The 13,470-nt window shown below is 41.0% G+C and overlaps 1 protein-coding gene across 1 annotated transcript in view; it reads left to right on the top strand.

Moving 5' to 3' along the window:
- mylk (myosin light chain kinase) overlaps positions 1-13,470 on the top strand; it is a 263,208-nt gene that overhangs the window by 175,676 nt on the left and 74,062 nt on the right. The window contains exon 17 of the mRNA XM_008109540.3: positions 10,717-10,833. Within this exon, the coding sequence (XP_008107747.1) occupies positions 10,717-10,833 (117 nt within the window). The remainder of the gene's footprint in view (positions 1-10,716; positions 10,834-13,470) is intronic.

Here is a 13,470-nt window from a genome sequence, read left to right as displayed (position 1 = left end):
ACGTCCTTGCAGACGACCAATTTTCTCACACCAGAAACGACTTTGCAGTTTCTCAAGTCGCTCCTGACACACACAAAAAACCACCCTGATTTTTCTAGAACTTAAACCAAGGGATTGTTGTTTAATATTCTTAAAAGTACAAACGTTCTCCCTTATTCCTTACATCTTTCTAATACACTCTTTCTTTCATTGAGTATGTAAGATTTCCACAAATTTGGGAACTGAAGTGATTATTTCGGAAATGCCAGGTGATGATTGTGAACAACACAGAATCCTGTGGACATTGTCAGATGTTTTCATATTGGGAGATAAAAAGGTAACTATGGTTCCAGCCCATCTGGGACTAAGGTTTTTAAGTTCCTTTAATTTTTTTAAGTTACTAAACAGATGTTTCTCTTCTCCAACTTAATTACTTTGAAAATCAGCAGAAGAATAACATCCCTCTTCCTTCAGAGTCTTACTCCCAAGTGTACATCGGTGGGTGGATTTGGGAATTGTTCCTGGTGAGAAACTGTTCTTGGGAAGACTTGGGAAAATAAGTAACCCCTATGATCACAACAGTCCATTGTGAAGCATGTAGTTTCTAAAAGCAGCAGTAATATAGGAGATGAGATAGCCATGCGTGTTCCTTTTTGTTTTTCTTCTGTCATTATGATTGCCCAGCCTCTGATTACTAGTAGCAAGCAGAACTCCATGTTAACATTCCTGTGGGCTGGATAAATGAATCAGCAAATAAATCATATGCGGTAGCCATTGATGTTGCTGTGCTTCAGGGTAGATACATTTGCATGTGTTAGGAACTGAAGCCCTTTCTCACTACACAGTTATAGCACCACCACTCTATTTTAACATCCATGATTTCATCTTATGGAATCCTGACGTTTGTCGTCTGGACAGAGATACCAGAGAAGGTCTCTGACTGAGAACAATGAATCCTGCTCCCTCAGCTGCAAAGCCCAGGATTCTTTAATATGCAGCTATTCCAGTTAAAGAGGAGTCATGAAAGGGTCTCTGAATATATTCTGTATGTATTGTGTTTCCTTTGAGAAATCAGGAACTGATTGAGAGTACTACACACTACTTCTGGCACTAACATTTGGAAAATTAGCATTTTTTTTGTATTCTACCAGTTGCCACGCATATGTTTTATGATATATGAAAACTCACTATGACATGTTGGACTGCTGAAAGGACCCTGTGTGTGGTTCTGCAGTACGGATGTCATTTTTTGAAAAAGGAAATGGAATGTAGTTAGCTAAGCATTCAGTGTCTTAAGACAGTAAAGGTAACTAAACTGGAATCCTCAAAATTATTTCCTTTTCAGCTCAGACTTAACTGGTTTTCAGTTTTCAGCATTCTTTTCTATATCTCTTTTCTTCAAAAACTGCACGTGGTACAGAATCTTGAGTTATTGCAGCTGGACCAGAAGGAAACATATTTTGTTGACCAAGATAGAAAAGTAAAACACAAAAGCTATCCTGTTTTGATTCTGTGCATATTTGTATTGAAGTTCATGGACTATCAAGCTGGCAGGAGCTAGAAATCTTGAGCCAAGTTTGTGCTATTTTGGTTAAACCAAACATTGTCTTCATGTAAACCCCAAAACTCGAAGAAGCATTCCCGAGAGTGTGTAAGCTTCAGTCTCCTTCTAAATGCTTTAGTTGATTGGACCATTCTCATAGCATTGCTGAAGATATTACATTTTGGTATATTTCCCTCAGAAATATATTTACCACGCTTTTGGGTTTCATACCCAAGCAGAGCTGGCTCAAGGCATTTCAGTGCTTTCTTTGCATAGAGATGCAAACTTAGCAAGATACTGTTAGTTGGCTGACAGCTATATAAACAGATGGGGAGGGGGAGTCAACATTCGCAGCGATCTTGTTATTCTCCCTCCTGGGATTTCATTTTGTAAGGTGCCAAGAAATTCAAAATTCCTGACTGGAGTCACCAGACAGAGCTTTCTCAGAACTATGAGAAAAGAATCTCATCTCTGGAGGTCAGAAAGGGCATTGGTGGAGGAAATACCAAATGTTTCACTGAGAGACATTTGGCCTTCCAACCCAGGGAATGAAGCAGTCGGCTGGGTCACAGAATGCAGAAAACCTTTCCGGAACGTTTTGTGTCTGCAGTAAATATAGACATCTTCCCTTTATATTTGTCTTATTTATTTACAGAGGAATACATTACACATTAAACACTTCATACATTTTTATGCCTATTCTTTTTCCTCCTTGCACATACTCTGTTGAATACAGTTGACATTTCCTTAGCCCTGTGAGCCTCAAGAAGTTGAGTTTGTGGGTGTGGGAAAACATCTTTGCTGACTGAGAAAGGAACTCAGATTATTTTAGATATAACAGAGTAGGGGAAGCTTTGGCCTAGCGTCTGGATTTATTTATTTAGTTTATGTCAAAAGCATTGCATAATAAATACATTTTAAAATGGTGAAATAAAGGAAATCACAAGCAGCTAAATAGTTTTAGACCAAAAGCGGGCCACAGTGACCACATTGTCCGTAGCTTTAAACAACTCCTCCTCCGTACATGAGGCAGGACATTGTGGGCAAGCATACATATGCGGAGTTGTTTGTTCTGCTCCACAGTCACACAAGGTGGAGGATTTCTCCAGGTAATGCCACCTTACCAAGTTGTCTTTAGATCTGCCCACTCCGCTTCTCAGTCTATTTTGGGACTTCCAAGTTGCCCATTCTTGGTTTGCCCCTGGAGGAAGACCCTCATGGGGGGCCATCCAGTTGGGATTGCCTGGTTTAGCTGCCCAGAGGGACACCCTTGCTGTTGCTGGAGGAACATCAAGAGGAGTGGTGGTTCTCATGAAGCCCTTCCTTGATTTGAGTCTGGTGGGAGGAGGCTGATAGTCATGCAGTGGGTGGCTTTCACAATGTTCAACCTTATTTCTCTCAAGTTAGCAGCAACTTCGTGTCACATGTCAGGAGGGGCAATGCCAGCTAACTTGTAGAGTTTATCAACAGGTGTAGGTTTAAGGCATCCTGTGATTATTCTACATGTTTCGTTCAGTGCTGTGTCCACCTGCTTCGCATGGGCAGACTTTTGCCAGACAGGACAGGCGTACTCTGCAGTTGAGAAAGACAAGGCCAGGGCTGATGTTCTTATTACTTGTGGGTCTGCACCCCATGCGCTGCCAGTAAGTTTACGCAGAATGTTGTTGCGTGCAGCTACTTTGTGCTTGGTGTTCATGCAGTGTTTCCTATATGTTAGTGTCCGATCTAAGGTGACACCAAGGTATTTAGGATGGAAACAGTGTTCGAGCTCTTGGCCTTCCCAGGTAACTTTCAGTTTCCTGTTGGCTTCATGGTTACGTAGGTGGAAAGCACACACTTGTGTCTTGGAAAGGTTAGGCTTCAAGTGGTTCTCTTTGTAGTAGTGGAGAGATCTTTAAAGGCATTAGTGAGTTGGTTTTCAACTGTTTCAAAATCTTTTGCTTGTGTTGTTAGGCCAAGGTCATCAGCATATATAAAACTCTTTGTGAGTGGTGGTTGTGGCTGATCATTCGTGAAGATGTTAAATAAGGTCGGTGCAATAATTGCTAACAATTATGTCATGTCTTTTTGCTTTTGCTTATGTATGTGTTATGTTGTAAGCCGCCTGAGTCCTTTTGGAGAAGGGTGGGATAGAAATGAAGAAGAAGAAGAAGAAGAAGAAGAAGAAGAAGAAGAAGAAGAAGAAGAAGAAGAAGAAGATTAAGATTGGAACAAAGTGGTGGTGGTAGCATCCTTATCTTTAATTATGTGGGGCTTCTTTTCTGTCATGCCCCTTATTGTGTAATCTTAAAGTGATGAGTTCTCACAGAGACTCTGTAAAGAGAGTGTTGCAGGGTTTGGAATTTGTGTTTGCATAGAGAAAGTGGAAGGGCTCATTAAAGGGAAAGACAAAAGTGCAACTAAGCACCACGCCTTGACATCATCCAGCCCTGCAGATTGGGCCAAAAGGAAATTCCAAGACCCACACCAAACAAGTTCACTGCCTTTTCTTTAGGAAGTTCAACTTGAGAAGGATCAATGTCTAGACCAAGTGAGGCTTGTCTATCTCACATAAAAACAAACCTGCAAAATTAGAATCATATAATCATAGAGATGGAAGAGAACTTGTGGGCCATCCATTCCAACCCGTGCCAAGATGCAGGAAAATCGCATTCAAAGCACCCCCGACAGATGGCCATCCAGCCTCTGCTTAAAAGCCTCCAAAGAACAAGCCTCCACCACACTCTGGGGCAGAGAGTTCCACTGTTGAACATCTCACAGTTAGAAAGTTCTTCCTAATTTTCAGGTGGAATCTCCATTCCTGTAGTTTGAAGCCATTGTTCTGCAGCCTAGTTTCCAGGGCAGCAGAAAACAAGCTTGCTCCCTCCTCCTTATGACTTCCCCTCACATCTTTACACATGGCTATCATGTCTTCTCTCAGCCTTCTCTTCTGCATGCTAAACATGCCCAGCTCTTTAAGTCTCTCCTCATAGGGCTTGTTCTCCAGACCCTTGATCATTTTAGTCGCCCTCTTGTGGACACATTCCAGCTTGTCGACATCTCCCTTAAATTGTGGTACCTAGAATTGGACACAGTGTGATTCCAGGTGTGGTCTGACTAAGGAAGAATAGAGGGGTAGCCTGACTTTCCTGGATCTAGACATTAGATTCCTATTTATGCAGGCCAAAATTCCATTGGCTTTTTTAGCTGCTGCATCACATTGTTGGCTCATGTTTAACTTGTCTACGAGAACTCCAAGATTTCATACGTACTGCTGTGGAGTGAGCCAGGCGTCCCCCATTCTGTATCTTTGCACTTCATTATTTCTGCCTAAGTATTAGGGTCAACTTGCTTCCAAATAAAAAGGGTGAGCAGAAATCTTTTAAAAGGTTAGCAGATTGAACCAAGTTCCCAGGCAGCAGTTGTTGAGAATCAGAATTGCCCTCCCAGAAGCTTTTCATGAAGTTTCGGCTATTTCCTTCTGTTGGATTAAAAAGCTGGGCCCCCTAAATTAGCCTTAGACATGGTGGAGGACGCTGGATGCTTCCTCATTGGTAGTGTTAAACTAAGATTCACTAGATAGCTGAAAGTGACATCTTCTTTCCCTTTTAAAGGCCATTTAAAGTGTATTTAGTGTATTTTAATTATTTTAAATAGTTTTTAAAACTTTTCTATTGCACTTTTAAAACTTGTCTATTGTGGATTGTTAGCCGCCTTCAGTCCTTACAGGGAGAAAGGTGAGACATAAATAAAGTTAATAATAATAATAAGAAGAAGAAGAACCTGCTTTGATTGAAGTCAAAAATCAGAAACTCCTCAAAGCACAGCAGACAAAAAACCAGAACAAGAAAGCCACACTACAAACTAGAGCTGACAGCTGGCACAACAAAACATTGCATGGGAAGTTCCTTGACAAAATTGAAGTAAAAGCTGATAAGGAGAAGACCTGGCTCTGGCTCACTAATGGGACCCTGAAGAAGGAGACAGAAGGCCTGATCCTTGCAGCCCAGGAGCAAGCCATCAGAACAAATGCAATTAAGGCCAAGATCGAAAAATCAGCTGATGACCCAAAATGCAGACACTGCAAGGAAACCGACGAAACCATTGATCATATCCTCAGCTACTGTAAGAAAATTGCACAGACAGACTACAAACAGAGGCACAACTATGTGGCCCAAATGATTCATTGGAACTTATGCCTCAAGTACCACCTCCCAGCAGCAAAGAACTGGTGGGATCACAAACCTGCAAAAGTATTGGAAAATGAGCACGCGAAGATACTGTGGGACTTCCGAATCCAGACTGACAAAGTTCTGGAACACAACACACCAGACATCACAGTTGTGGAAAAGAAAAAGGTTTGGATCATTGATGTCGCCATCCCAAGTGACAGTTGCATTGACGAAAAACAACAGGAAAAACTCAGCCGCTATCAGGACCTCAAGATTGAACTTCAAAGACTCTGGCAGAAACCAGTGCAGGTGGTCCCGGTGGTGACGGGCACATTGGGTGCCGTGCCAAAAGATCTCAGCCGGCATTTGGAAACAATAGACATTGACAAAATTACGATCTGCCAACTGCAAAAGGCCACCCTGCTGGGATCTGCACGCATCATCCGAAAATACATCACACAGTCCTAGACACTTGGGAAGTGTTCGACTTGTGATTTTGTGATATGAAATCCAGCATATCTAACTTGTTTGCTGTGTCATAATAAAGTAAAAAGTAATATAATAATAATAATAATAATAATAATAATAATAATAATAATAATAATAATTCTCCTTCCCCTCAACTGGTTAAATGTCTTGGACCAATTCTAAATGATCATTGATCCTGACGAACTACTCATACATAACCACCCTGGCTCTTTTTGTCTGTGATATTGACTCCTTGAGAATCCCTTTTCCCAAGTCCCACTTTGTTCAAAAATCATTTTCCCTCTTAACAAAAGAATGCAACCATACTAATACAATGGCTCTACTGTGGAACAATGAAAGCCTTCATTTATTGTCAGTGAAGCAATCTCTGTTTATGTTGTTTGTCCAAACAATTGGCATTAGTCATGATGACAATTAAAAAACTCCTCCATATTTGAAACCATGCAAACAGTTAACACCATTTACTTGGAAGCAAGATAGGAAGTGACGAAACTTTCTGGAGACATCTCTTTGGTCACTGTGGGAAGCAGGGTAACAGGCTTCCTTATTATTTTCACATTTTAGATTCTCAAATGTGGTTGGATTACATTTCCCATCAAAGCACATCCTGTTCACCTGCAAATCTCAGCAATAGTCTTTCAGGTCTTTGAAGATAAAGATGTTTGCCTACTAGCATACACTATAATTTTTTGTCCCTATCTAACCTATAGTAGAAAACTTTTTGCATCTTTTTGCAAAGGCTGTTTGATCTGAGACAATACTAGTTGTGTTGTTGTGTGATTTCAAATCATTTCCAGCTTATGGTGACCCTAACATGGATCTATTATTGGGTTTTCTTGGCAAGATTTGTTCAGAGAAAGTTTGCCATTGCATTCTTCTGAGGTCGATAGAATAAGACTTGTCCAAAGTCAGTCAGTGTGTTTGCATGGTACCTGCAGAAGTGTTCAGTTATAGGCCAGATTGAGAAAGAAAAAAGTATGTTCTTGTCGAAGACGATACTCATCTTCAAAGCGCCAAAATACCGGTACTATTATACAGAAAATATAATGATAGATAGATGATCAGTCTTACCATCTCATCAGTTTCAGAAAACATCTGCATGCAACTTAAGATGTACTGCCTCATGAGTTCATCTTGTCTGTATGCTGAAAATGTTTGCAATGAATATGTATCTTTTATGGTGTTAATTATGTGCAAATTTAGACATGTGATTGTTTTAGTCTCTTGGATACTTACAGGCAGTCCCCGAGTTACTAACATCTGACTTACAAATGGCTCATAGTTAAGAACAGGGGTTAGACAACAGGAAGTGAGAACAATCTAACCCTAGGAAGGGAAAGGGGGGCTCCACTGAAGCTTTATCACCAATCTTTGTTTCCACAGCAAGCCACATTTTTCAAAATGCCTTTATCACAGGGACAGAAAGTGAGGTGAAATCTTCTGAACAGGGGCACAGACAGCATAACAAATACCACAAGAGTGTCAACGTTTCCCTGTGCTATCCAAAGCTAAATAATATATTTTGGCTGGAGTTAGACTTGAAAATATACCTGTTTTGGCTTGCATGCAAATTAAACTTAAGAACAAATGTACAGAACCTAACATGTTCATAACTTGGGGTCTTCCTATATTTAATATTTTTTTACAGATTGTAAAATAATTTGGCAGTGTACCAATAAGGATAGAGGGTATGTCAAAGTAAAGACAGAAATATTCCACATCAGATTAAAGAGAAATTTAACACTGGAAATAGAAGGGACCAGGAAATTGAGTGTTGTCATAGTTAAAGCAGAATCAGCACAGGTCAGCCTTTCCCCTCCTAGCAAATAATAATAATAATAATAATAATAATAATAATAATAATAATAATAATAATAGGCACACTGGGTGCCGTGCCAAAAGATCTCAGCCGGCATTTGGAAACCATAGACATTGACAAAATTACGATCTGCCAGCTGCAAAAGGCCACCCTACTGGGATCTGTGCGCATCATCCGAAAATACATCACACAGTCCTAAACGCTTGGGAAGTGTTTGACTTGTGATACAAAATCCAGCATATCTATCTTGTTTGCTGTGTCAGACTATGTCGTTGTGACAATAATAATAATAATAATTATTATTATTATTATTATTTTTATTTTTTACCCACCTCTCCTCGTGGCTCGAGGCAGGTCACAGCGCAGTCAGAAACACACAAATACTATAAAAATTCTACAAACACACATATTAAAATGCAATTCCATAAAAGATACATATCAAAGCATTTCTATAAAATACAAATTAATCACACAGCTGCAAACAATACATTTTCCTTTTTTTTCTCAGCCCTATAAATACTCATAGTAAATATATTAAGTGTGTGTGTACTTTAGATTGGAAATGTATCTATCAGTGTTTTCCTGGTTATTTGATGTAGGGGACCAACATTTTTTCCAGCATACCAGGGACCAGTCCTATATTTGTCTCCCTGGACTAAAGTGGTTTTTTTCCCTTTCCTTCACTAGGGACTGGGAGCCAGTGGCTCATGGAATGATGTCAGTCTGAAGACCACTATTTTTAATAACACTGAATTGTATGCATCTATCATGTCATGTAGTTGATATCTGTGGTATTAATGGGCATCCAGACTGTGCAACTGTTCTGTACCGTGGTGCAGCTATCAGTGTCACTTTCACTGTGGTGTTCACAGCTTCTGGAATAGTATTGGCATTGTCTCATTCCATACTACATTGTCCCTGATATGCAGAGTGTCTCATCAATCTTTCTTGGTATAATTTTCAAGCTGTTGAAGCCTTCACATAGTGGAATTACTATCTCATTTCCACAAGGGTTTTATCATAGTAGAAGTTGTTAAAACACTTTTGTAGGGGATAGAGTGGGGGAATCAAAAGCACTTGCAAACTTTTTCTCAAAATAAATGATAAAGTTATTTCACTTACATTTGGAGGAGGTAAAAATAAACACCTAATTGAGGATGAGCTACTGTACCAGAAATACATACACTGTGGAAGAGTCTGTTTTCCACAATCAGGAGAATCATCAGCTGTATGGATCTTGTTGAAGTGTATAATGGAATCTGTGCATTTTAACATTCCTTTAAGCTGAAGACAGGTTATGACAGAATCCTTTGTATCAGCTTTTCTCTATGTTTAGGGAGCTAAGCATTATCTACACTGACTGGAAGCATCTTGGCCTTGTTTTGGGGGTAGGAATCATTTGCCTTACCTGGAGATGCAGTGCATTCCATGCAGGACCTTTGGTGTCCAAAGCATGCACTCTGCCACTATGACTTTCCCGTTCCCTGCAGATTCTAAAGTGGTATCGTTTAATGAGAGGTTGAAAACAATATCTTAATGGGTACTATTATTTCTCCACACAACACATCACATTTTGGAATTCGAATTAGCAATGTTATTCCTTTTTATCTGCTGAAATGTTAATGAGAACTGTATCTTTTGTACCACAATGACTAGTGATTGCTCCTATTTAAGAAATGTTATCCTGCAACTTCATGGGAATTAAAGCCCCCACCCCCTCAAGAAACAACTGACAAGCAAAATCCATGTTGCATAGCCTCTTTGACAACAAATGTTCCAAGAAAGTGGTAGCAATGCAATTCCAGGAAAAAGTCAGGAAACTTTAGGGGGTGTAACTCTAGAGCACTCCCAGAAATTAGGTCATTAAGAGCTTGCAGCTTTTCATAAAGCAGCAGGTGTCCAGCACAACGTGTTTTTCAATTTGAAGAAAGAAGGAGAAGGAAGCAATGTTTTCTTCCAAGTGTCACCCCCTTTGAGTTCCAATGCGATCTTTTGTCAGCAGGTTGGTATTCCTAAATTTTAGAAATGATACACTAATCATGTGTGACTGAACAAGTTATACCTGCCAGCCTAATAGTCTTGATGATAATGATAATGAATTGCCTGGCAGACTCCGCAACAAGTAATGTCACAAGTCCCCCCACTGCTATTAATGTTTCAGACTATGAGTTTAATGGGAACCATGCCTTGGGATTTGGCTTATTGTATTTCTTAGGAGTTTAAAAAAATCAGTTTATGTTTGATAAGAGCTTCTTTCATGGAATAATAGAGTTGAAGATACCACATGGGCCATCTAGTCCAACCCCCTGCCATGCAGGAAAAGCACAAAGTACCCCCGTCAGATGGGGTACTTTGGGTGAGTTTCAAATGTTGTGTTTCAAACATTCTGTGATACATTTCACACACTGTGTGTGGGGAAGATAGTATGTGGTTATTTCTTCTGCCACTTTTACCCACCCATTTGCAAGGCAGCCAGAGGGGATTACCATGGAAAGGCTGCTGGAAAAGAGTGGGTGAAGTCTGAAGAAGGAAGCAGATTATTTTCTCTTATGACTTTTTTGCAAATGAATATGTCTACAAATGAAGTGGTAGACAAGTCTTATCAGAAGTTCTCTGTAATTTTGAGTCCTGACGGAATAAGAAGTAATAGTCATTGTAGTGCAAGTACTCTATATCCATAAAATAGGAGAGCTTGATGGTCCCACTTAATCTTGTCCTCTCTTTCCTTCCATTAGGATCATTGTGCTCACTAACCATTGACAAGGCCTTTCCTGAAGATGAAGGCCAGTACAAATGCATAGCTGAGAATGCTTCAGGAAAATCAGAGTGTGTGTGCAGTGTATTGGTGGAAGGTAAGTGTACTGATCGTAGCTGAAAATCCCTGGAACAAAATCCCAATCTCATTCTCCTTCAACTGATGCAGTTATGACCTTGTTTATACTAAATCTCTATTTATTCCAATCTGTTTCTGATATGTGTAAGTATCGTCATCATCATCATCATTTAATTACTTATTAATCGCCCTCCATCCAAGATGCTCTAGGCGATTTACAAGATAAAATTGTAAAGGATAAAAATACATACATACAAATATTGATAAAATCAACATAGATTAAAAGCTCTAGTAAAGAGCCAGGTCTTAAGTGCTAGGGTAAAAGGCCCTAACTCACGCATGGCTCTCATATAGGGCGGCAGGGCATTCCATAAGGCAGGGGCAGAAATAGAAAAAGCTCTGCGTCTGGTCCTTTCCAAGTGCACTTCTCTAGAACCCGGTATGTAAAGTAAGTTTCGTTGAGATGGTCGTTGCGACCTCCGATGATGGGAGAAGGAGAGACGGTCCCTAAGGTACGATGGGCCCTGGCCGTAAAGAATTTTAAAGGTCGGAACTAGCATCTTATATAGACCACGGTAATCAGTTGGAAGCCAATGCAGATGCTGCAGCACTGGTGTTATATGGCATTTCATGGGTGTTCTTGTGAGTAGCCTGGCTGCTGCATTCTGAACAATATGGAGCTTTCGGGTCGTGGACATCGGAAGGCCAACATACAGGGCGTTGCAATAGTCCAGCCTAGATGTGACCGTGGCATCGATGACTGTTGCCAGAGCCTCATCAGATAGATAGGGTGCCAGTTGCCTCGCTTGTCGTAGATGGAAAAAGGCCTGTTTGCTAGCAGCAGCGACCTGAGCTTCCTTTGTCAGCTGCGAATCCAAAACGACACCCAGGCTCTTAACGGTAGGCGAAGGAGATAGGGCAGCACCATCGAAGGTGGGTAGCAAATGGGTCAGACCAGTCGAGCGGCCATGTCAAAGAATTTCAGTCTTCGCCGGGTTCACCTTCAGTCTACTAGCACGTAGCCAGTTCGACAGAGCCTCCAGACATAAGGTGAAATTGTCTGGTATTGACGTTGCTCCAGGCTCCAAGCGCAGAAGGAGTTGGGTGTCGTCCGCATATTGATAGCAATCTAGGACGAAACTCTGAGCCAAACTAGCAAGGGGTCTAACGTAGATGTTGAAGAGAAGAGGGGAGAGAATTGCACCTTGGGGTACCCCACATAGTAGGGAAGATCTGTCAGAGACTTGATCCATATACTCCACGCATTGGCTCCAGTTTCGGAGAAATGAGTTGAACCAATTGAGGGCCTGACCGCGAACTCCGGACATGGCGAGACGGTGAATCATTAGGTCATAGTCAACAGTGTCAAATGCTGTGGTAAGGTCGAGAAGTACCAGAAGCGCTGATCCGCCGCTATCAGACTGACGACGGAGTTAATCTGTGATGGCAACCAGGACTGTCTCCATCCCATGGCCAGGGCAGAAGCCTGACTGGAAAGGGTCCAGGCCAGCTGTATCATCCAAAAATTGTTGCAATTGTCCCAGTACAGCCCGCTCTATCATCTTACCTAAGAATGGAAGGTTAGAGATTGGACGATAATTGGCAATGGTCATGGGATCCAAACTAGGCTTCTTTAGCAAGGGACGAACCCTTGCCTCTTTTAGGTTGTCCGGGAAGACCCCCTATTCAAGACAGCCATTGATGATATTACTCAACGGATCGAGTAGACCTTCCAGGCAGCTCTTCACCAACCAAGAGGGGCACGGATCAAGGGAACAGGTGGTTGGTTTTGCAACAGTCAGGATTCTAGCGACATCTTCCCTGTCAAGCGGAGTAAATCGGTCAAAGATAGGCCCACTAAGCGGCCACAAAGTCTCGAGCTCTCTCAAGGTATCAACTGTAGGGGGCAGGGGGCTGTATGTTTAATTTCCTAAAATCCTTTCACAAAAATATTATAAATCGGTCCCTAAAACAGACAGTGAACCAGCTGTATGAAACTCAGTCCTGTGTCCACGTCATCAAATACCCTCCATGCTCACACTGCCAACATTTTGCTTCAAATGGACTCTAAAACCTCCTCAGGTTTACCACAGTACCACAATCAGAGTTTCTGTATTGTTTCAAAGTATCATGTAAAGAGCTGCCTTGGGGATAATCGAACCATTGTGAATGAATACGTTTTAAAAAACTTGGTTTTCTGTTAGATCTGGTACCCATTAAATTAAAGCTGGGAGATTTTACCACAGAAGATGATACTGGTGAGATCTGAACGCTCCTCCTGCAGACTGTAACTTGTGCTAAACTCCCTTGACTCCACATGGGTGGGCACAAGACCAACATGTGCAAGGCTTGATTCAAAACACTTCTGAAAATAATTTGAACTCACACAGAACAACGCAGTACTTCCAAAAACTATACAAGCCAACTTTGGTTACAGGATTAAAGGTACATTAATATCTTGCTTATTGGTGTACTCCAGGGCTGGAAACATTTAACCACCACACTCCAGTCCAAGTTAAAACAGCAAAGCAGTTCAGCAAAAATAGTAAAAATGTCAAAGTCTAGATATATTAAAAAGTCCATAAGATTCAAGGTACAAGAGTTGTTTCAAAATCCAAGACATCAAGACATCCAGTATAGGATGCAAAAAGGCAGC

This window comes from Anolis carolinensis, chromosome 1, assembly GCF_035594765.1.
Source record: "Anolis carolinensis isolate JA03-04 chromosome 1, rAnoCar3.1.pri, whole genome shotgun sequence".
NCBI lineage: Eukaryota > Metazoa > Chordata > Lepidosauria > Squamata > Dactyloidae > Anolis > Anolis carolinensis.
The sequence above is the reverse complement of the archived record's forward strand: the minus strand, read 5'-3'. Positions and strand labels throughout refer to the sequence as shown.